Source organism: Lonchura striata, chromosome 7 (assembly GCF_050655825.1).
Source record: "Lonchura striata isolate lonStrDom1 chromosome 7, ASM5065582v1, whole genome shotgun sequence".
In the NCBI taxonomy this organism is placed as follows: Eukaryota; Metazoa; Chordata; class Aves; order Passeriformes; family Estrildidae; genus Lonchura; species Lonchura striata.
Window position 1 is genome coordinate 7,309,054 of NC_140709.1, and position 24,503 is coordinate 7,333,556.

General features: G+C 40.7%; 1 protein-coding gene across 6 annotated transcripts in view; it reads left to right on the forward strand.

Moving 5' to 3' along the window:
- Window positions 1-24,503, forward strand: part of NCKAP5 (NCK associated protein 5) — a 416,669-nt gene that overhangs the window by 202,259 nt on the left and 189,907 nt on the right. For all 6 annotated transcript variants that reach the window (XM_085584141.1, XM_077784917.2, XM_085584139.1 and 3 more), the window contains one exon: window positions 19,191-19,254. In XM_085584141.1, the coding sequence (XP_085440267.1) occupies window positions 19,191-19,254 (64 nt within the window). The remainder of the gene's footprint in view (window positions 1-19,190; window positions 19,255-24,503) is intronic.

A 24,503-nucleotide genomic window follows, 5' to 3' on the forward strand; every position in this document is an offset into this window, starting at 1 on the left:
GAGATTTGTGATACAGGTGTTGTGAAGTGTGAAAGAAGGTGTGGAGAAAGATACTAAGATCTGCTACAGCATGCATTTCAGTGGGGAGTGAAACAAGCTGTAAAACTAGGAGAGTAAGTGTGGCATTAACAGTTGTTAGAAATCTTTCATTTTACTGGGACTTGTTTTCTAGGGTAGAGCTACTTGTGTCAAAGAAAGAATCAGATTTTTCGTAACTACTTAAATATTTTTTTGTTAAAAGCCAATGCTCTTAACTTATTGGTGTAGTGTGCACTGTTAAAGCAAATGGTGGATTTTCTTCCTTCAGTAATGAAAACATACTTTATTATTTATTGTGCATTTCCTTGTCTGATTCTGGGTTTTGTGCAGGGGTGGAGGCTGGATAGTTTGGGATGTATCAATATGTGAGTTTATCTCTCCCTTGTCATGTAAAGGCTTTTCTAAGGGAGATATTTTTAGCAATACTTAGATAAATATTATTAGAGTCTGGATTAATCTCCTTAACGTCTTCACTCAGCAGTGTGTAGCTCTGATAGTCTTAAGTACGGTAGGCAAGACAAGGTTTTCAGTCATGGGTGTCTCTGATGGGATTAACACAGGAAAAGATTCAGGCTTTTGGCACACAAACCCTATTGTCCCTCCTTTCAGTTCTGTTAATCTCCTCTTTTCTGGTGGCAGCATGGGCCATGTATTTTTGACTCAGGTCCAAGTTAGCTGAACCATAACTTGGTTTGTTTAGTAGTAGCTGGATCAAACCAAGTGTGGGGCCAACCAATAAATAGTTCTGGTCTGTTTTGGTGCATTTTTCTGCTGATAAAACCATGTAAAGGAAACAGGTGAATTAATGAGAGCTGTTGTTAGATCTAAAATACACCCACAGTTCCAGCCAGGCATGGATTTATTGATGGCACTGTGGGGATCTAGGCATGGCATGATCCTCTTCCCTCCAGTTACCCTAATCAATGTCAGATGCAGAGCTCCTACATGACAGGATGAAGTCACAGCCCTACAGCTGGGTTTCTCTTCCCATTTGAAGCAGCAGTGAATTTCCCTCTGCCTGCAGAAAACTTCCCCCTTTTTGTTGTTGGGTTGTTTTTCTTTCTTCAGTGTTATTACAAATTATCCCATCAGCAAGGTCTGGATAGGATGTGTGAAAGCTCCTTTCCAAATGGTGAGACAGTCAGTGAAATAGTCTTGATTAAGACTGCATTGAAGGTCTTAATTTATTTCTTTGACTGTCTAATAGGTAGTGTAAGTAAATAATATTTCTGAGAGACTCCATCTGCTGCTTTACAAAAAAAGCTGCTCAACATGGCTAATTTATTAAAAATAAGGAACAGGCATGTATTGTTATAGCTGCCAAAAATACAGCTTAGACATCTTCTCTATAAGAGAAAAAACTCATCTGTGGAAAATCATACAGCACTTGCTGGATTGTTGAAGGTTGTGACTAAGGGTACAAGGAGACAGACCAGGGTGACTGGAAAATAATATTTGGGTTTTGCCCAGGGCTGCCCCTGGGGAGTTGTGGCACCTCACCCAGTCAACCCCAAAGAGGAGGCTGTGCCACCCTAAAGAGGGACCTGCAGGGGTCAGAATTGGATCATTTGCTGTGAGCAAGAGAAAATGCAAGAGAAAACATGATCTTGACTGACTTGTTACTTAAAGTAATTCACATTGATTTAAAAACTGAAAATCACCTACTTCAGTTTGGAGTGAGCTGGCCAGTGGAGTAGTTGGATTAGAGGATCTCCAGCAGGCAAAATGGGGCTACAGCAGCCCAGCCTGCTGTGAATCCAGCCTGGGTCCAGCTCTTACAGGCAGATCCTGGTGAGCTGAGGAGGAGGTGGATCCCAGCTCCTCAGTGGCAGCAGCAGCATGGGGATACAGACATATGTGGATAATAGAGATTTCAATCTGTGACCTAAGTTGAATTTTAAAGTTGTTTAAATGTCCTGTACTTTATTTTTCAGTTATTTTCTGCCCATAGTCATATACTTTTTTGAATGAGACCATCATTGATTTGTGGCTGCTCAGAGGTTATCAGGGTTACCCAGTGCCTCAGCCACGCTCATGTTTGGGTTTGTAGTGCATGTCAAGGTCCCAAGGTTTCCAGTCAGATCCTTCAAGAGGTACCATTTGCACAGCCCCCAGCAGACCCAGCCAGTGGAGTGTGGCACTGGGGAGAATTTGTCTCTTGACTGGACATAAACCTGCTCTGTATAACTCTGCCCTTCCTGGGTAGTCTCCATAAGCCATTTAAATAAGATTTGCTGGTGTCAGAGGAGGAGTTTTCCAAAGCAACTGGAGAAAGGTATCCACAGGGAGAGAAATTATCCACTGGAGAATGCCACAGAGTCACAAAATTGTGATGCAGTGGTGGAACTGTGTATATGCTTGAGATGCACGTACACTCCAGCTTTCCTCCTTATAAGTAAGTTTCTTATTGAGTGAAAGCTTCCTATTTTTTGAGTGCTATTCTGGATGGAAGACTTACTTCTTCAAAGGTTTGAGCCTCATCAATGACCTGTGACTACATTTCCACAGGAACTCTTCCGTGGCTGGCAGTGAAACGTGCCACATACATTTGCAATAATGAACCTCTGGCTCCTTTGTGTCTTACCTTTTTAGGGAAAAATCCTTCATAATCTCTGAGCATTCATAAAAAATTATGATTTTGTCAGACTGTATTAGAAATCACAGCTTTTGTTCAGGCTAGTTATATAGGATAAAACCCTTCAGAAAGGAGACGTTTCAGTTAGTGAAATGTGACAGTTAAATAACATTAGAGATTTCCTCTTCATCTGCAAGTATTTAACTGAGTATTTCTATCATAATAAGTAGTACAATATTTTCTGTTAGGAGATTGGATGGTTTTCACATGGATATTTTAGACAGCTGTCTATTCTTACATGTTTTTATGCAATTTTTGACAGGTTATCATAATAATTCTCAGTATGAGGATAGTTTATAAGGCTCTGTATTATCCAGGTCTGTAATAGTGCTATAATATCAGCTTTGCTCCCAACATCAACCAATATTTTGCTGTGGCTAATGTGCAGCAACATCATAGATGTTGATAATTATGACTGGTGCCACTGACTAACCCTCTAAAAGTAGCATTTTGATTTTTTTTTTGTGCTGCAGTGGGATGGCAGCCAGTTGGCCTCTGAAGATAGTTTCCATAGCTACTGTCCTACAGAGAAAGAAAATGCTGCCACAGCATTTTTCCTTTGCACCTTTATAGTTTTTATGCAAGCTGTCAAGACAATTAATTTTCATCAGATGTATTGGTTATTAGCTGTTGAATGCAGGGGGGCATGGGTTAGTACAGATGATGAAAAAGAGTTTTGAACTAAGTCAAACATCAAGAGATTTCTTTATGTACACAATATGAATGCATTTCAGATTTACAAAATCCCATTACTGCAGCATCTGATATGCCAAAATGCAATCTATGCTCAAATGACAAGGTCCTGAGACTGCTCAACTTTATTTCTGAGAATAAGCAAGCCTGGCACTGACTTCCACTGTTGTTTGTTGTTGGATATTATAATCTAGATTTTTAATTCCTTTTCAAAATGAAATGAAAAAGAAAATCCTTGCCTCTCAGGAAAGCTCTCAAACTTTGCATAGTTTAAAATAATGTTACATGCTTCTGTGCATAGAAGAGCATAAAAAGGGAAGTAAATAATAGAGTAGTATGGTGTGTAACAGTGAGAATTGGGTATGAGATTATTTCTTGTGCTTGGCCTGGGTAATGTCTTCATTTCTTTCTGCAGTGAGGCTCAAGGCATGTTGTTTCAAAGTTGGAGTGGTTCTGGGAGTCATTAAATGTGGTTCTATTACCACCTCAAACTGCACATTTCCTGTAGAGTGCTGAGGTAGAAATAAGTATTTGAGTACTCAGATTGTAGTATCTGAGCAATTTGTGAAAATTTATGCCACCATTTTTCATTTTGTGTAAAATAACAGGAGGGGCTCAGTCAGCTCTCTGCACTTATTGATCCTGCTGCTTTAACCTCTTCATAGGTTGTAATGTTGGCTCTACCCAGGTTTGTCCTCTTCTCTGATGTCCAGGGACAGTACACAGATATTTCTGAATGGCTCTGACCATAATCATTGACTTCAGGATCAAACCAAGTTTGCTTAGGAGGGCCAGCACCAAAACACGTGCATTAGAGCTGGTGAAAACTCATTGACTTCAGCAGTGTTAAAATCCTAGTGAAAAGCAGAGTGCTTTGTGGGAGTACAGGAGAGGATGTGGAGGGAATTATAAAATGTATAGAGAGGATGAGCATTGGGGGGTACAGTTAATAAAGTTAATAATAAAGCATGGCTCTGGCCTTCAGTGGGACTGTTTGGCCAGGGAATTCCTGGGAAAATCCTCTGACCAGGTTTAATATCTAAATGAAAAAGTCCAGCCAGAGTGTGACAGTGGCTGGAGGTCTCTCCTGAAGAGGAGATCAGTAGGCTAAAAGTCTCAAGAGTCACAGAGAATTTTCTTTGTGGCAGGGACACAGGACAGGGTTTTATTGCCCTCCCTTTGCAGCAGATCTCTCCCTGTGTGGTTTTTGGCTGGCAGAGGGATGTGTGCCCTCCAGGATGGCAGGAGGCCGTGGAGCAGAGGGTCTGTCATTAAAAGCCCATCTGGGGGATTGTGGCCAGCCCTGGAGGAATGTCCCACAGGTCCTGCTGAGCCACTGGGGCTTCCAGCAGGTGCCTGAGTGCTCCTGCTGGCCCAGGGAGTGGGGCTGAGCCTCTGGCTTGCCAAGGGCTGGCAAGCCCCAGCCTGAAGTGATTTCTAAACCCCGCTGATCTCCAGCTCCAGTTATCCCTCTCCATCATTGTCCTGCCCTTAGAAATCCAGGCTGCTTGTTTGTCTGGGGTAACTCAGCTGATTAAATGCATGTCAGTGGAGATGGGCTGACTGAAAACAGCCATCTGGCTGCCTGTTTAAAGTGTTAAATTACTGCTTGGTATGATTGGCATCATTTTCTAGTGGTCTTAAATACTCTTCTTCATTAATACTCTTGAATGGCAGTACTTGTCTGCACTGAGAAACATTTTCCTCACAAAAGAAAAGCTGATTGGTATTGTTGCAGGTAATGCTCCAAAAAATATTGCTGCTTTTAAAGAAAGTGTTTCTTTGGGAAACCGTGTAGACTATAATCTGTGTATAGGGGAAAAGAGAAATTATTTCCCACCTATCTAGAAAATAAATTGTTTTCTTTATCTGTCACTTGCAACTCCGAGAAATTGGAAGCTCAGGATTTTTAAACACAGCCGTAGTTTTTATAGGTGCATGCAGAAGCACTGTCTATATGGAGGTACAGTTTTTCATAATGGTTTCACAAGACAGTGCTGGGGGAAAGTACCTGTTGATAGACCTCATATGACTTGAGAGTTTATCCTTTTCTATCCTTTCCTTATCTTTATCTGAGACTGGGAAAAAAAGCAGCAGTATGCTAACGAAAATAATTTTGAATTTAGCATGTGGCTTTATTGCCATCTAACACACTTGGACCTTGTGTTGATGCCAAGAGTTTTGCAGACAGAGGCCAGGGAAGAGCTGCTGATGTTGGCTTTACCTTCGTAAGGTAAAGGCTTTGGCTAAGGGCAAGGCAACACCTCTGTGTCTGGGTCATGCCTTCTCACCAAAAATGTTTGATGAAGGGATGAATATGTGGGTATTTTGTGCAAAAAAAAAAAATATCCTGGCATTTCATTTCTGTGTGAAATTAGGTGATAACAGCTTTCAGTGTCAGCTGTGAAAACTCTTTTTTGTGGGATGTGCAGTAATGAGCAGGTATAATAGGGAATGATATGCAACCTAAAAACATATGGGCTTTTTCTGCTTCACTAAAAAAATCCTTAACTTGTCTTCTAGATAACCTCCAAATGGCAGATGAAACTAATTAAGACAATATCTTGTTAAGGAAAATATGTCAACATGGAAGTGTCTTAGCACATCAAAGTCTGCTGGTTCTTGCAGCCTGGTGAAAAAGGAGAAGCAATTCTATTTTGCTTTGGGGACTTTTGGGGAGGAAAGTGATCCCAAACATCTCTTAGATATTGATCCCCTGAGTTCAGAGCAGCTCTGACCGCCTGTATAACAACTTAGATCATTAGTGACATATATTCTGTATGGATAAGTGCTTTCAGCTCTTTATGCACTCTTGTAAATCACTGTGGAAAGCCACAGTTACAATTTTGCTAATGAACCCAGGGAATGGAGGAGTTTGCTCCTGTTGGTTTTCTCTTCAGACAATTGCTGGTTATTGGGGGTGGATGTTAAAGTAGGTGCTTGTTGCAGCCTCATTCTGATACTTCTGTTATTAAAATAAGGTAAAGAAATTAAGGTAAGCTTAGGTTTAAGCAGAAAAACCTCAAGGTATCGATATATGAATTTCCTCTCTGTTGTTTTGATCTTATGTACTACAGACATGGCCATGATGAGGGAGATTTACCTACGAAATTAATTACCTGTTTTATATATGTCTGTTTTAATTCCTACTCTAATAACCTGGATACTTAAAGTGCAGTTCTACTTTATGATCTCTAATATCAAAGAAATTTAAAATCAAGATTAGGGTCACTTACTTAATTGGAAAATACCCTTTATTGGATTTATTTTCTTGTTACAGCTTTTGACTTTGGGATTAAATTCTGAAATAATCAATACCTTGATTTGAAATGGAGCTTTTCCTAATTTTGTAAATGAAGTAATCCTTGTGGTGATGCATTGTGAGCATTGTGTGATTTTTATTTTGCTTTCTGCCAAAGGTGATGTAGCTGGCTGTGGTGATGACTGTAATAAGTTATTTCAGAGCACAATTCATTACCCAGATACAATGCATCTGCTGTGGAAAAAGGCAAAGAGCTTTATTCAAACATCAAATTATTTCAAAACATGCTTTTTTTTTTTCTGAAACTGGAGAAATGTGGAATTGCCTAAGTGTCTGGTTGACATTTGAACTGCTGAAAGCATTTCCATTTTAATACTTCAGACAGTTAGTATTTCTTAATATACATTTAGTATGTTTGGAAATGCCTGAACACTAACACATCTTAATCCTTATTCATCTGTATCTTTTAAATTACTTGTTTTGTTTGCTGTAAGTTGAACTTCCATTGAAGTTGATGCTATTTGAGCTCTGAGAAGTTGGCCTCATTCACAGAGCAGAGCTGGCTGCTGTCTTTGGGGAAAATGATTTAAAATGCCCCAAGAGGGTTTTGTTTGTCTGGGGTTTATTGAAGGTGTTTGCTTCCCTGATGCAGGTTCTAAACAAAAAGTCTTTTTTTAAGATTGTGTTTACTTGTAAAATGCTGACAGTACACTCTTTAGTAATAGCATTTTCAGTCACATCACAAATAACTGAAAAAGTTCTAAGTAACAGTTCTGGCCCAGCTTTGTTGAGCTACTAGCTGGAAGGACAGACAGTACTGAGCTTTCACCTGATAATTTTTTGTAGTTCAATATTCAGAGAGAAAGGCTTGAGATGTACTGAGGCAAATTCAGGGTTTCACATGTTGAGCTTTCTAACTGAGCTCAGTAAAACAACTTGAACAACGCAAGTGGATCGTTGTGCCTGTTGTTATTCAGTCTTCCCTGTTTTATTCCTAGTTGCAATTTGACAGTATGTGTATTTAAACACCTTCATAAATACAGGCATACTGCCATTGCCCCACTGATATGTCTGGATTTCATTTTCAATGTTATTAAGTGTTACACTGGTATATTACGTGGTAAAACTGTCATTGATAACTTAGTTTCTCCATCTCTAGTTGAACATGTTGGAAAGCATTTTGCATATATTGCCATATGCTGCTTCCATTATTTAAAGTGACAGCTGTAATTTCTCTGTTGGAATTGGGCTGTGTGCAGGGCTGTGTGCTCAGTACAAACACTGCTCTTTGAGGAGCACTCTCAGGCTGGGCTGAGCTCCCTGTAGAGCCATGTCCTTTCAAAAGCAAAGCTTTTCTTCTCCTTTTCTAGGTCTACTGAGACAGCAAAGCTTGGGTTTGAGGTTTCAGTTAATCATCTAATTTGTCAAAACACTAATCAGGCAGAGCCCACTGCCTTTGACTTTATCTAGTCTTCTTTTATAGACAGAATGGTAGAAGAAACAATTATATCATTAGCATGGAACTGATTTTATTGCCATAAGGCTGCATGAATATGAATTTGTGTGTTGGGTTACTGAAGGATACTTCAAAGTGATTTTCAGCATACTGCTTGTTTTCTTTCTGGCATGGTGAGATGTGGTGTCGAGAACATTATTTTGTTTAAGGCACAGTGAAACACGTTCCTTAGTCTGGGGGAGGACAGTGGGAAGTCCAGCAGTTTATAACTTTTTCCAGGGAAGTTTGTATTACAGCATCACTTTAAATTAAAAAAAAAAAATATATATATATATATCCTTCTTATTAGCTTTCATCTGTTTTTCTCTTCACAAAACTGTAGCTTATCCAAGTCCACAGAAATTTATACATAAGTCTGAATTTCTTTCTCTTTTGAAAACTTTGCATTCAATAAACAGGATTACATTCCTGAAGCTGAAAACTAAGTGGCAATTATTGCCTCTAGGTAAATCTTTAATAGGTCATTTAAGAAACGCTCTCAGAAAATAATTATTACATCTGTCACTTGCTGAGAATCCTATTGGAAGGCACCTGCAGGGGCTGTATCAAAAGTGCTATATCCAAAAGTGTAATCTCTCTGTTCAGATTATTTGATTTTCTGTATAATGATGTGAGAAGAAATTCTCTTGTATCTCAGGTGGGTTGGTAGAGGACAGCAGGGATGGGTTGCAACAGAAAACACTGCTCCAGGGGCCTGATCTGAGTTTCCAGCTCCTTTGGCCTTAAAATGTACACAGTTCCCAGCAGAAACCTGTCCCCTGACTGAGTATACCAGAAGAGTATTCTTGAGGGTGCAAAATGAGATTACAATAAGAAAACAGTAAGTAAAGAAAATTACTCTTTCTGACCAGGTTTGATCCCTTTTAGTTTTTTCTCTGTGAGTGGAAGATCATTGCAGATTTGTTAGTGATTTATATCAAAACATGCAAGTATTGAACAATTGTGAAAACACAAAAAAAAAAAAATGTCAAGAGTTGTGAGCAAAGTGAGCACAGCATAAAAATCACTTTGGTCTTGTTTCTTATCCATATGTTTTTTACAAGGTATTTCAGAGTTCAGTTAGAACAGGACATGAGTGACATCCAAAAGGTTATAGAGTTTACAATAAATATAGCTTAGAGAGAAAAAAGACATAGCAAGTGCAGCCTGTTAGGAAAACCATAAGTCCTCATGCTGTGGGCTTTCTGCATGGATAGAAATACATCACACTGTGTAACACCTTCCTTTAAAAAGAGATTACAAAGGATACCAGGAATTGTTGTGATGATCTGGGAACAAAGGAGTGGAAAACAGAGGTAAGAGGGCAACCAGTAATGAAGCAAAATCAGGTATCTTCTTTGAACTGTAGCAACAAAAGTGAAAAGCTTTGTAGAGAGCAGGGAGGAAAATCTTTCTGAGCATTCTCACAAACAAATGAGTACTGGGTGTATCTCTTGGGCAGAACAAAGGAAAGCTAGTTATGAAGAAAGCAGTGGGATCTACAAGTTTGGTTTGGTTGAACTTAGTATCCAACACAATGAATTTGGGGTTTGTGCCTTACACCCATTTTCTTTTAGTGTTGGGTTTCTTTTTTTTTTTTTTGGTTTAAAAATGTATTTCTGCCTTTTTATTTCCTTAAATGTACAAGAGGTGGCTTAGGGGTGTGTTTCTGGGATCTCTGGTTTACAGACCTGGTTGAATATAGTCTTCATCACTCTTTGAGAATTTGTTGATTTTTTTAAAGACGGTAATTTACTACCAGGATGTGGAATCAGTACTTTGCATGAATGTTACCCACAGAATGTAAAAGTAATTTGGATTAGGACTAAGCAAATGCTTTCTGACTCTAGTAAAAGGTTTATGTGGAAGGAAAAGGTGCAGTGAGAAGTCACGGTAGTGAACTGACATTTCTTGCTGTTAGTTTGTGTCTGGTTATGAAAAAAATGTTTCCATGATTTTCAGCTTTATGTGAAACGACTTCATCTTTATAGAGGACAACCATATGAATTTCAGCTAACACCCTCTCAGACAGCCTCAGGGGATAAGATGGAAGGAGTGAGAATTCTTCCATGCTTTGATGCATTGGTTGGGGAAGTTACACTCCTGTTAAGTGTGATGCATTTTATGTTAATAAACAAAAGATCATTAACTGAAGACTGAAGTGCTGCCAATCCTGAATCTTTCATGAGCAATAAATTCTCATTAAAAACCCCTTAGGGAAATGCATGTCCTTTCAAAAGAATTTCCACAGCACATCATCTCCACGTGACAAATCTCCAGAGAAAAAATTTATATGAGGAAAAGTGATTGGGAGAATTTGTTAGCTCAACTTCCAAGTCCTTTGCAAAAAGAAAACCTTGTTTGCTTGTTTCTTCCTTTGTTTTTCATTTTCCAAGGTCATCTTGTATCCAGTATCAGTGAAAAAAATAATTCACTTCTGCTAGAAATGGCTGAAGGGGTTTGGGTCACAAACCAAAGAGTTCATCATCTAGCAGGAGAATTATATCTTCTGGACTCCAAATAGTTACTTAAGAAAAAAGCCCCAAAACATAAGTAAACCATACAATAAAAATGATAAAAATCTGTATGCTGTAAGGATCTGATACTTAATGCCCCAACCAGAAACACAAGAACTGAGACTCTAGCTAGTCTAGAGAAAGGCTTGACCCAGATTAAAACAGAACAGCAGGCAGAGAGAGGAGAATTTACACTCACAAGCTGGGAGACACTGCTAAGAGCAGTGGCACTGAGGAGGAACAGCTTTGCTTGCCCTAACAGGAATTCTGTGCATGACCTGCAGCAGTAGGCTGGCTTGAAATCTGGAGTAGAGCAGAGGTGCTGAACGATGTGCCCAGGGCAGGCAAGATGGGAGAGGTGCCCTTACACAGAGTGGTTCCTCTTTGATCCTTGCTCTGTTTCTTCTTCCTTGAATATCCATTAAAAAATAATCTTTTGACAGCTCTATAGGCAGAGCTTCTCCATTCACATCTCAGCTGTTGCTTTCAGTGTCACCAAGTCACAGAAGTAAAAATCTGGCTTGTCTAGAAGCAATATCTGCTTCAGCAGCACCTTCCTTGTGTTGGTGGCTGATGTGTCACCAGGCCCATGTCAGCTCTACCGAGCAGCTCAATGTCACCAGCTTTGGTGCATCCAAAGAGAGCAGGTGTTTTTGGGGATTAGGACAAAAAAAAAGCATCTTGTGGGCCTGTGAAATGAAGAGTGGCAGTTTGTGTGTGTTGGGAATAAGAGGGATTAAAAGGTGGTGACTTACACTGTTGTCTCTGTCCATGGGCCAGACTTTCATGAAGCAGTGACCCTGTGCCTCTGTCTTAACCCACTCTGAACTCAACTGTGCTATCAGGCTAAAATGGGAAGTTTTGAACAACCTGTATGGTTTTATCATCCTGCTTAAAGAACTGGAGCTCCTGGACATATACTGCTGAGGGAGGATCAGGTGAATGAGTCATGTACCAGAGGGACAATTTGCTTTTCACACTCACCTGTACTGAGGAAAGTCATAAGAATAATGTGGTGGCTCTGAGGATGCCATCAAAAAGCAGATAAACACTGCAATATGTTCTAATCAGAAAAATGCAAGCTGTAGGCCTTGTGCTGTGAAAGGATTCTCAGGAAGAAATGTGGTACAATTTAAGGGGTTTGATTAAAAATGCTTTAATTAGTGTAAAATACTTTTTAAAAGTATCACCTGAGAAAAAGAGCAAGTAGTAATTCCCTTAGAAAAGAATGGGGATCTCTGTAGAACAGCTGCCTATATTATGATGTAAAGTTTTCTTTTGCTGAATTAATATTCCATACTGACTTTTATTAGTCCTTTCCTTCTTTTTTTTCCTTTTTGAATGCTGAGGTTTTCAGTGATGATAATTCTTTGAGAACTTGGAAGATTGCCTGATTGTACAAGTTCCCACTGTATGCTTCTTGGACTACAACTTAATGGCAGAAATAATACAGCATTAAATATAAATATTACTATTTATGTAACATTAAAATTGATAAATCAGTCACTTATGTAAAAAAATTCCAAACTACAGCAGTGTGAATTTGTCAAATTACTTCTGCTCTATATTTTAAGGTGTGTATTTCAGAACAGAAACAATCAGGTTTATAGTTAATGTACCACTTTTAGTAATAACAAATTTTGTTATTTGTGTGATGGATCCAGTGCCCATTTATTTGTAGCAGTGAGTTTTAGTAGTTTTTCTGTGATATACTGAATCAAAAGGTTTAAATAGGGAGCAAATCTGTGCAGAATTTGGCCCTGCTAAAACCTTAACTTTGCTTTCTGGTAAATGTAAGGTTTGCATAATGCATGGACTATTTAATTTATAGTGTGAAAACTGGTACTTTACATGTATTTCAGAGCTCAGTATTCTGGTGCTCTTTACTTGGTGTTTTTTGGCACTTGGGTTTTGATGTTTCATACTTGAGGAGATTGCATTCAAGTTGATAGCCAGGTGTAACTCCCCTGCCTGCTGCAATTTACTGCTCTGTGTTTGGGCTGTTTATTAAAAGAAGTCTGTATCTCTCACTACTCTCTGCAGATTCTAGAGATGGTTAAAAAATGTGGGGTTTTCCCTCCATTTTTGTCTTTCTAGAAAAACTCATTTTTGTCGTTGGTCTGGAATCTCAGACCAAAAGAAAGGCTTCAGAGGAATATATCTGAAAAAAGAATTGCAGTTGAATGCATAATCTTATGAATAATGATCATAAAGTGAATGTTCCAGGAGATTTGTAAAATGATTGCTTGGTCTAATTCATAATTATCTCAATGATTTGGCATTGAATCACACAGACATTAATCTTTTATCCTCCAACTGAATATGTGCATAGTGGGGGGGAAAAATAACTTTTTTTTTCTATTTTATTCTTAGTCAAGAAACTGCATTGATTGTGATGGTTGATAACCACCCCCATGTCTTGCTTGGTGGCTCTATTTCTTATCATTCTAATTATTTTGCAGTAACTAATGAAAGTTATTTATAGAGCTTTTGCTCTTCACTTGATTATTTTTCTGCAGCAGCAAGGTTAAAAACCATTTCAATGTTCAGAAGAAAAAAAACCCAAAATTTTAGACTTTGGGTCTATACCTCCTTAACTATGGCTTTTTTGCCTAAATAGGTACAAAATTTAAAAGGTGGGCAGTATTGCAGAGTCAGTGCTAATAATGGAAGACACTCCAACATTAATAAATAGATATATTTATAGATATATAGATATATTTTAAATATTGTCTGAAATGCCAACAAATCATTAAAATTTGCTGCCTTGCACTCATAATTTCAGAGCTGAAAAAAAATCAATGAAATAATAAAAATTGCCAGTGTGAGAGAGGATGCTTGTGTTAAAATTGCATTGCTGCCCATTCCCATGCTCACAGGAGGTGAATTTCCCTGCTCAGGTGCCCTAAGAGTAATTTGTCACGGAAACAATTTGGAGATAACCTGCCATGGACTCCTGATAACCTTTCCCTTCTAATTTCTTTGCCATAACTCCCACGTTTTAGCCAAAGACAATGTTCTTGCTTTTATAACAAAGGCTCTGCCCTCATGATGTTCCTCTCTTTGCCTCCTCCTTTCTTACCTGTTCTCCTGTGATTTCCTCCATGGCATTTCTTTTGTATTTGGTGTCTTGTTTGGATGCTTCTGGAAAGTAACTAGATTGTTGTCTTTGAACTTCTTCAGATTAATCTACATGAAAATCCACTGGAAATTGGTGAGGACCCCATGAGGATTGCTGATTCTTATTTTAGATTATAGTTATAATTTTCTTTTTCCTTGCTGTTAGTGTCACCCAAAGAAAATACAGTTTAAGTAAGTTACTACCCGTTTCACTTGTCCTGATTTGGCAGAATCATGCATAATAGAAGAGAAATTTAATGTAAATTGTATTTTCTGTAGGCTTATCTTTTATTACCAATAAGTTAGCAGTGAATAGGAGCTGCTCCTTGCTGGTGGCTTGCCCTATCTTTCCTGCTTCTGCCTGACAGCATTAGTACTTCCATTATTGTAACTCCAGTCCTTGCAATTATTGTAAAAGCAGTTAAATGAAGCCCGTACTTCGCTCAGCTTTAAATTTGCAATGAATATCTTTTTGTTGTGGATGACTCCTTTATTGGCAGGCCTGGCTAAGGCACGGAGGCTCTGGAGGCCAGTTCCACCATGCTGTGACATTTAGGGAGCGCGTGGCTGCAGGTGAGGTCGGGGGAAGGAGCCTCGCCAAGCGCCGCAGCCGCAGTCGGAGCTGGAAGAGGCGCGGGAATTCACTGCAGCCATTCCACCCTCGGCCCTTCCCCTGTCAGATCTCATCCATCCCATGGGGTCAAGCCTGGTCAGCACTCAGATGGGAAACATCCTCGGAAAACCAAGAGCTGAGAGAAGCCAGGCACAAACTGTGTCTTTCTGCACAAAGTAGCACCCTGCCCCTGGGTCAGTTGTTAGCACTGTGCTATGTTTAATCCGTGTTTGATGGGGTTTAGTGGTGTTTTTTTATGGTTTGTTGGGAAAACAATGCTGTGGCTACAAATAATGATACAGGGGGAAAAAAGTTAAGAAGTAATTTTGATAGGTAGTAGACAAGGAGTGGTTCCAAGGCACAAGGAGATTTTGGAGGCCTTGCAAATTCAGGTTCTGAGTCCCTGTCAATCTTCTGTTTGCTTTTTATCCATGAGAACAAAGTATTTATTAACCTTGTGAATCTCACAGCAGTAGTGTAGAGTGGAAACTTGGCTGGGATTTCACTGCTCCGAAACAGCCTCCAGAAGGCATGGGAGGACTCACTGGAATATGGCTTGGCCACTGTGCTTGGCCACAGTCACCAACAACAAAAATATGTTCGTTGTATTTTCAAAACTTGACATTGTCAGTGGTGATTTTATGGCTTTTCAAATAGTGGAAGTTATGAGATGACAGGGAAGGGTGGGCTTCACTTTGTGGTACAGGACTGATCGCTTCTAATGAAATTGCTTCAGAGTGAAAAATTCCAAGGCAGGATGAAACATGAAGGAAACACATTCCTGCTCTTGAATAAAAAAAGGTGGGTAAAGAAACAAATTTGTAACTTGGGAGCTTCATACCTATTGAATTTTGTTGTGCAGAGGAACAGGAAAAGTTTGAAAAATAGGAAAAGGAAAAGTTTGAAATCTGTATTGATGTTGACACTTGTCAAAAATGTCAGAGCTGTCAATGTGTGCTAGAAGGTTGTGGGGCTGATCAGGACAGGAAAGAACAGTGTCAGGGTGGACAGGGTGGATGGTGCCCTTCTCCATGGGATCATGGGGCTTAAGGTTTGCTGAAATATTAACTTTTTCAGATTATGTCCCTAAGATATTTTCCATTCTTTTTGAGACATGACTGTGTTCTTCATTAAAGATAAAATTACATTTCATCATTTAAACAGTACTTAATTACTATTTACCACTGAAAATACATCCTGGTACTGTATAGCTTAGGTCTTGGCAAATGGATATATTTCAGCACAATTTTACTTTATTCAGAAGCTAATTTAAGTAATATCTTTCTTTGTTAGATGGAGATGCAAAGCCCTAAATCTGGCAGTTTCTGAATCCGAGGTTTCTAAATAAAAATGAAGATCAGTGTTTGGGAAGCTGAAGTAGACTGCTGGAGATTTTGGGTTTATTGTATCAATGTACAGTAGCAATACAAAAAGAACAACTGAGAAAAATAGAGTCTTTCATGGACCCAGTGCAGCTTTTATTGTGGCACTTGATCTGAGGAGCTGTGTTACCACACCAGGAGGAGATCAGCATTTGTTCAGAGCTCGGGGTTTGTGCCTGACTTGACTTCCCTGCCTCGGTCCTGGCGGATGGGGAGAAGCTGGAGCAGCTCCGTGGTGGAGCCCGGAGCTGCTCTGTCACCTGATGCAGAGCTCCTTTTGTCTGGCAGTTGGGTGACTCCAGCCTGGTGGGAAAGGAGAGTGAAGGAGAGATTTTAGTGTAAGGAGAGTTCCCAATATGCAGAATTATTTAGCACGTTTGTGTTTTTCTTGGACTAAATGAGCTTTCCTCAAACTGCTGTTTTTTAGAACAAACTACTGCAATACCTACCAGTGATACTGAGATTTGAAATGTATCTTTCTTCCACGCACACACTGACTACTTTTGTGCTTGGTTCCATCTGGTAAGGATATAATTAAATCCTTGTTTGGCTTCTTTAATTATTTCTTTGCAACGTTTTTGGCTGGGAATTTTGCCACTTACAATACAAATATGCAAACCTTAGAGCATAAACTGTGCTTTCAAAAAGCATTTTTGTAAACCTTTTGTCATTTGGAGGCTTTTCAAAAGAGAACATGAGACCTCCTCAATGAACATCTTTTAATTTTTTAAATCCCCAGAGAAGATTTTGTTTCCTTGCAGGTTGGCTGTAGTTGCTAATTAACTTTGTTAATTTAATATGCTATAGGAATGAAACATGCTTGATTAAAAATAAATAAAACCATATAGCAACAAAGTGATGCTACTGTTTTTTTCTGTTTAAAAGCTAAGATTAAAAAATGAGATTAACTTTGAAGCTGCATGTCAAATGTTCTTTGCATTTGAAATATCTGAAAGGCTAAAGCAGCTAAAATCTTCTGGTTTTTGCAACTCAATCATAGTAAAATGCATATTCAGTCCTAACACCATGTTAAAAATGGGGGCTGAGAGTAGTCACTGAAGGTGCTGCCTGAATCAGAACTGACTGAGATGGTGGGTAATAACATGAGGGTTTATTTGGTCATCCTCTAGACATGAAGGTCCTTGTTTTTTCCTGTCATCTATCTCATATGAAAACTTCCAACACTCCAAATTAGTTTTAAATGCTGTCGGCACGTTCCTTGCCCTGCACACCGGCGTGTTTGTGTGGAGGTGGTGGGAAGTGGCTCACCATGGGCCGAGTGCATCCCTGACAAAGCTCCCTGGAACAGGCTCAGGGATGCCTGTGGTCCACAGGCATGCTGAGCTTCTGCCCAGAGGAGGGAAACCAGCTGCATGGTCTGGCTGTGGGTCCACAGCTCCTTCACCTGGGGAATGCAGGTGGGAGGGAGGAAGCAGGAGCACAAAGATTGTTTGCCTCAAGGCTGACTATTTGTAGACACTGTTGGAAAAGTTGGCTCTTCTGTACCCACTGTGGCACTTTTTTTCCCCTCCCCTACATAATAGGTTTCTTTTTCATTTTCTGCTATTGAAAAGCGGTTGTGTTCCTAACAGCAGCAATGCTATAAACCAAGTTAGAGAATGCCAGACTTTGCTGTCCTTTGCTGGGAAAATTGCTAAGAAAAGCCTTTGGGAATCTCAGCCAGGATCCCCACCCAGATAGGGCAGACCTGGCATTGATGGAGGAGCCTTCTTTGTGAATGGACCTTGAGTGAAATTTATTCTCATAGAATTCCAGAAATGTGTAAGTGATTCCATGCTGAAGTTAACATCGAGTGAGGGAAGTAGGAGTATTCCTGATGTAGGAGACATAGCTAAATAAATCTCTCCTGACCACTGGCAGGAAGTGTATGGAGGAGTGGTTTGTGTGGGGGGGTTGTTTTTTCTACCCCCACCCCCCGCATATTTTCTCATAAAATATCTTTAGGCATTTGTTTTGCAATTAAAAGGTCAAAACCTCCTCAAAGGGAATACTTGCTTTTTCCACTAGAACATATTAGGGCACTGAAGCAGTGCAAAAATGCAAGGGGCTATTTCCAGCAAATGAACTAAATCCTAAAAATAGGATTAACCAGTTTTATAATTTGCCTGTGATAGTATCTGAGCAAAGAAGGGGGGGAGTGTTACTTGTCTTTTAGAAGATGAGTTTAGGACACCTGTGTTAAGGCTCTTGATACTGGACTAATGCCACTTCTCAATTTTCCATAATTTTTCACATGTGCCAAAGAAGGTGGAGAACACAAACATAATTTCTACAGGGCTGTGGCTGTATCATCTTCAGCTTGTCCTGGTATTCAGTGGTTTCAGCATCACCCCTGTTTACAGATCAGGGCTTTGGCAATGCTTGGTGCTAATCTGATACCCACGATGGTTGGCTGAATGCTGAGGGGTGCAGTGAGCACGTGGGGTGCTCAGTGACCAGCACAGAGACTCAGCTTGAGCACCACATCTCCTGCAGGAATGGAGAGGGGGGCCTGGTGCACTGACCCACACTGAGCTGTGCCTGAGTGACAGGAGTGCTGCCATTCCACAGGAATTAGGCAGGCACGTGCAGATTTTCCTCATCAGGAATGGTTCCTGAGAATTTAAAGGCTACTTTTTTTTTCTGCAAGTTTGAGAATGAAATACCATAGAGCAGTTAGTTTTCCATGCTGGATGAGAGTGACCCAGTCAATGGTAGGAGCATTTTCACAGCCTGGGTCCTACTTCTGCCCTGGCTTGGCACCTTTGCGGGTTTTTGGGGGATGGAGTTTCCCCATGCCATACAATGGGAAATTATCTTTCCTTTTCTATGTAAGCTAATCACTACTTTTCATTTCTTTCTTACAACTTTTCAGTGTACTTGAAAATGTGTTGTGGTTGCCAAATCCTTAATTAAACAAATTACTTACTAGTTGAGTTGAGCCAAACATTTGTATAAGGATCTTATATGAAAAAATGCTAATTAAAAAAATCTAATAATTCAGCGGTTGCAAAATGCATCACAATGTATTTATAAATAGAATAGATGTTTTAAATTTCAATTTTATGCATGTATTTATTGATGGTGCAACAGCCTTCTGGCATTTGTTAATATGGTGCAGAATAAAGCTGATGTGCAGGGCTGAGGGAGAATAAATAACACAATCTGATTTGCACAGTCTGTTTCCATATCACAGGCATGATGAGCTACTTTGTTGTTTGAATGAAGCAAATGATGTTTGGATTCAGCTGATTTATTGACAGCTCTGTCAGACTGCTCCGAAATGAAATAATAACACAACCACCAAATCCTGCAGGGGAGCCCAGGGGGGAGAGCGGGGCCTGCCGGGGGTTACCCCAGCGATGTGCAGGAATGCTGCCCCTTTGGGGGAGCAGTGGAGAAGGAACTGCTACTCACAGGCTTTTCTTTCCTCAGGGAGAAGCTGTGTGTGGCTCGGCTGCAGCGGGAAGTTGCCCAGAGTAAGAGCGAAGGAGCCATGGTAAGCTGTGCCTACTCGCTGCTTTGCAATTCTTGTCCTACTCAGGCACGTTTGGTCTGGCTGAAGGTGGTCACCAGAGCATCCAGGCTGCCTTGGACACAACCAAGGGTTGCCAATTTATGTGTTCATAAATATGAGGAAAATCAAGGCTTGGCTTCCTTGGAAAAGCCATGGGAGAGAAAAGCTGCTTCCATTCCTCATTGGAATTAGAAGCAAGGCACAGAAAGGCAATTTCATATCAAAAAGCAGTAGATTTACTTTCCTGTTAAATCTTAGCTAACCACAGAAAAAATGAAAGAACACAAGCATAGAAGCTTAGAAAAACCCCTCAATCTGATCATTTTGTATATCATGTAATGCTCCTTATATCTTCATTTTTCATGTACCAGTTCATGAGATTAGCCTTGTGAGCAAAAGATGAAATGGCAGATTTTTAGTTGATCACAAACCTCTATTTATAGAGTGCCTTAGCTCTTCAAGACAATTTTCTTTGTGAGCCAACATGTGCTGAGTGTGCTTAATTGCTTAATATCTGAGGAGCTGTTTCCATCTGTTAAGGAGTTTGTTTGTCCCTATCTTCAGATAAAATGTCTTAAGCTTCCATGGGATAAAGCAGACTTGTTCAAAAACCATAAAATCCAAACTATCATCTTGAACATACATGGAAGTGCCACTGATCTGAGTGAGTTGCACAGTTGTTTGTGAAAGGCTTTGGTGGTCCCAAGTTTGTTTAACTTTGTGGGGAGCAGCTGTAGCAGGTCTCTGGGGAGGGATGCTCTGTGAACTGTGTGATGCAGGATCCTTAAAGTCTCACCTGCCTCCAGTGAGTGCTATTTACAAACCTTTAGTGATTAACACAAGGAGGTGAGGTTTGGAGGGACCTAAGTGACAGGTGGGAGAAACCAGCTCTGGGTTCATTGCTCCCACCACAGCCCCAGATGTGCCAGCTCAGCTGTGGGAGCCACTGCCCTCTCCCATCCCAGCACCATCCGGATGTTCCTGCCCTTGGGGTCTGCAGTGGGGTTGGGCTGGCCACAAGGAGACTTTGAGATGGGGTTTAAGCAGCTGGGAAGCCTGGCCCGTGGATAATGTGTGAGAATGGGCACAGAAGTCCTGGAGGAACTGAAGAACAAACTTTTATCAGGTAAAGTTGCAATGCAGGAGTCTGTGACTGAGATTAAACTCCTGCTGCTCCGGGAGGATTTTTGCCAGAGGAAGAATGGCAAAGATCCGGCATTGGATTTGCAACTGCATTTTGGTTTTCAGTGTAAATAAATGTCAAAATCTGGGAAGAACTGTTTACTCTATTTGAAATATTTCCTTTATTTTTTTTTAAACTAGCATTCCCTTGGAGGCATAGCAGTAATATAATATATTGAGTGTAAAACATACTTAGTGGGATAATCCAAGACTATATGAAATGAGCAATACTGATTCACCTTCTAGAGCTGGTAAGGCTTTTGGTATGTGCACCCACGCTGTGGTCTCCTCTCTTGCCTGTCAGACACTTCTTTTGCCTTTCACTATGGGTTTGTGGATCACTTCTGTCTGCTAACCAGGGTGTAATTTTGTATAATTTGTTGAGAGGCCAAGTGTTGTAACCCATTAGGAGCTGACAGGTAGCTCTCTGGGGGTGCAGTCTTCCCCCAAGGTAAATACTGGGTAGTTTTTTCCCCCTCTTCCCTGAGGGGTAATATGCACAATTATCCTGCAACTAGAGCCGAGAGCCAGCGCGCCTGTAGAGACGTTGCTTTGAAGCAGTTGATGTATGGAAAGTTCTTTGTGTCTCAGAGCTCAGAGCTGGTCATTTTAATATGAAACACAGCAGTCATTAATTAACATTAATGAACTTGCGGGGCTGTGAGCAGCAAGGGTCCAGGGGCTGGAGTATTTGAACCCAGGGGAGGCCAGGGATTAAGGAAGTCGCGGAGCCGCGTTCCCAGGGCGAGGAGCCGGCTGCGCGCCCTGGCTTTGGAGCAAACACTTCACAAACGCTCCCAGCGAAATTTCGGCGAGGGATTCTGGGCGAGCAGCCCCTTGGCAAGCGGCGGGGCTCCCTCCTGAGCAGTGATGCTGCCAGCAGCCTGCCCGCAGGGTGCCCAGCCCTGTGCTGCTCTTTTGGTGTGATGGGCATCCCCCGGGCCAGCGGGCTGGGCAGGGCCAGCAGCCAGCCCAGGGCCTGGCTGTGCTGGCACCGGCTGCACTCGGCATCAAAGCAGGGCATCCCGCAGCCTCCCTGCCAGTGACAGGCCCCAGCTTTATTTAATCACTCATTAGCTAATCGCCTCCACTCGCCCCCGTTTTCTTTTTGTTTGTTGTGCTGGTTAGGTTGGCGTGGAGGAGCCAGCTCCTTTGAGAAGGGCGCAGGTGACAGCGCGTGGCACCTTTAGTGGCACCTCCCGTGCCTCGCTCGTCTCGTGGAGGGCATTTCTTGCAGTGTGAAACAAAGCAGGCAGCACAGGGAGCTGCCCTGCCTCCTGGGAGCTATGCAGGCCATCACACAAGCCTTTGGCAGGCTGGCACCTCATGCAATACCCACTAGCATTTTCTGCTTCTTTTAAAAAAAAAAAAATTATTTGGGTTTTGCTGTCACAGATAGGTCACAAGGGTAAAAGGTGACCACTTCATGTAAAACATGCTCATTGTAAGGGTGAGCAGAGCAGGGAATGTGTGCCTTGTCCCTGTGGGTGCTGGAAGGATGTGGGGCAGTGGGTTTTCCCTGTCCTTCCCACTCGAGTTCACCCAGAACCCCTGCAAGGGAGACACACACATAACACCAGTGACTAATGAACACAAAGCATGTGCTGCAGAAGCTGCTGACACTGTGGTGGCTTTGCTTACAAAACAGGTCTGTGCATCTGTAAACATCTGGTGAGTGATGATGGAAGGGATGCACACAAGGAGAGGTTTTCCTGAGGCTGAAGAGCAGTCGGCGTGTGCTGTGTGGGACCCACAGCACTCCCAGAAAGAATTGGGCTTTTGATATTGTCCCAGAGTCGCAGTTTTCCTGACTGATTTGTTACTGGAAGGTACTACAGAAGATGAAGACACTTCATTTCAAGATAAATGTTTATCACCAAAACCATACAAGTAATTTGTAATGTGTTTTTTCCATATGTCTGTGTGGAAAATCTGGTACCTCATTGTTGGATTATGTGGATTTAGGATTTATTTGAATTGTGAACTGAATAATTCAAGCTGAATACCTGGCAATTGCTCACGTTTCTTTATTTTATGAACCACCATCAGTAAATATTGATTGTTCACTATCAAAATGTGGAGTTACTGCAAATCCCTCCCTTGAAAGTTCCAGCAGCACTGAGCCAGGATTGTTTGGTTCTTCCTGTCACTCGTGGTCTTTTATTTCATAGTCTGCATATTCACAATTTTCTTAGTCGTGTCTCTTCTGACTCATCAAGGATGGCTCTTTGTGAAGGAAATTGAGATGATCAGTTCATATGTGTACACTTCTCCCTGCATTTGATGGGGACTGTGCAGGTGTCTGTAGTGACAGAGATCCCATCTTTAAAATAAGCAGCTTTCAAAGCAAATCACAAGTTTATTTTAAAACATACTGAAGGCTGAAAATCACGCTAGTCATCAAAGTATTTTTTATATCTTTGAAGTGCATGAATTTGCACCTTTGGACACAAAACATGACCAGGAAAAGTGTTCATTGTTGTGAAATTTTCTTAACAGTAAACAGTGCCAGGTTAGGAAAAAATTGAGAAAAATTTTGCCACACTTTAACAGTAGAGGTCTTGTGGCAGAGTAAGTGTTTTAGCAGTAGTTTAAAAGCCTAAAGTGAACCAAAAGTATATACAATTACATTAAAGTTTAATAATTACCCAGAAATTTTTTTCTGTTACATTTTTTTATTTGATACCCTTATTTGTATCTGTGCTATACAGTTTTGTTAGTTTGTTCTTTCCATGCAAGTCCTTTAGTTCAACTCTTGTTTTCCATTAGTTCAGTGGCCTATAACCTACATGAAAGAAATTGTAGCACTCTGGCAATTTAGCTGTGAAGGTTAAAGTGGGGTGCTTCTGCCTTTTATATCTACATGGGTTTCACTTAGGGTGGGCCCTGGGCTCTGATTTACCATGTGTCCTGCTGCGCCTTTAAGTGATGCAAAGTGATTATCATGGGCTCTTCCTGGTACCCGTCTATTCCACACCTGCACCCTTTTGTTGAAAACACACCATGTTAAGTGAATGTGAGCTCCCCACTGAATAGGTTTTCACCCTCCGGTAATCCTTCTGCATTAGATTGATTTATGAATGTATCAGATTCTTTGTTAGCATGTAAACCACTAATTAATTTAAAGCTCTCTGTGGAAAAATTAAAGCCCTGGTTAAGGCTTTCAACAGGCTCAGATGGTGCTAATAATGGAAAAACAAGTTATATTAATGAGTTTTGATGTGATCAGCACAATTCTTGCTTTACAAACAGTTTTTGCAGTAAAACAGTGGAGGCTGCAGGTTTTTAAATAAAGAGTGGAAGAAGTAAGAAAGAAAAGGCTTAAAAAAACTCAGAGTCAGTAACATGTCCCATTATTATAAGGAACCGAGTCACTTTTGCTTGTTACAACTTTCTTAAATGTAGTGGATTTAGATATATGTAACAGCCTCTTCAGAAACCACGGGAAGTGCAAACCACTCTTGTTGCCAGATTGAAACGTAAATTGTAATCAGCTTTGAGAAGATCTGCCTCTTCTCATCAAGCGCTGCCAAACTGGAGTGTTCACATGGAGATGGATGTGTTGAAGTGCAGAAAAGGTCTTGACTGAAATTGCATAAAATCAGCTGAAAGTTTGACTGTGTTCTCAGCTTTACCAAATTACCCAGGGGTTTGTAATGTATTTTCAGTAATTTGCTCTTTATTCAAGTTCAGTCTTTGAGCATGGGTGCTAGTTTTTTGGTGAGAAGAAAGAGACCATACCCCAGCTTGATGGTGCTTTGTTGAGCTGAGTGGAATGAAGATAGAAAGCAAAATCTTCTTTTTTTTTTTTTTTTTTTTTTTTTTTTTTTTTTGTTGTTGTTGTTTTTTTTATATTCTTGTAGGAAGCTGAAAATGCACGGTTAGAGAGGCAGCCTGTGATTGTAGGAAATTGTGCCTCTCCTGGGAGCTGCATTTACCTCTCCTGGTGCTCAGCTCCTCCAGGGCACTGAGACTGAGGCCATCACCCTGTGGTCAGCTCCACAGCTGACACTGATGCTGCCCCATTAATCAGCTACAGGGTCAGCGTG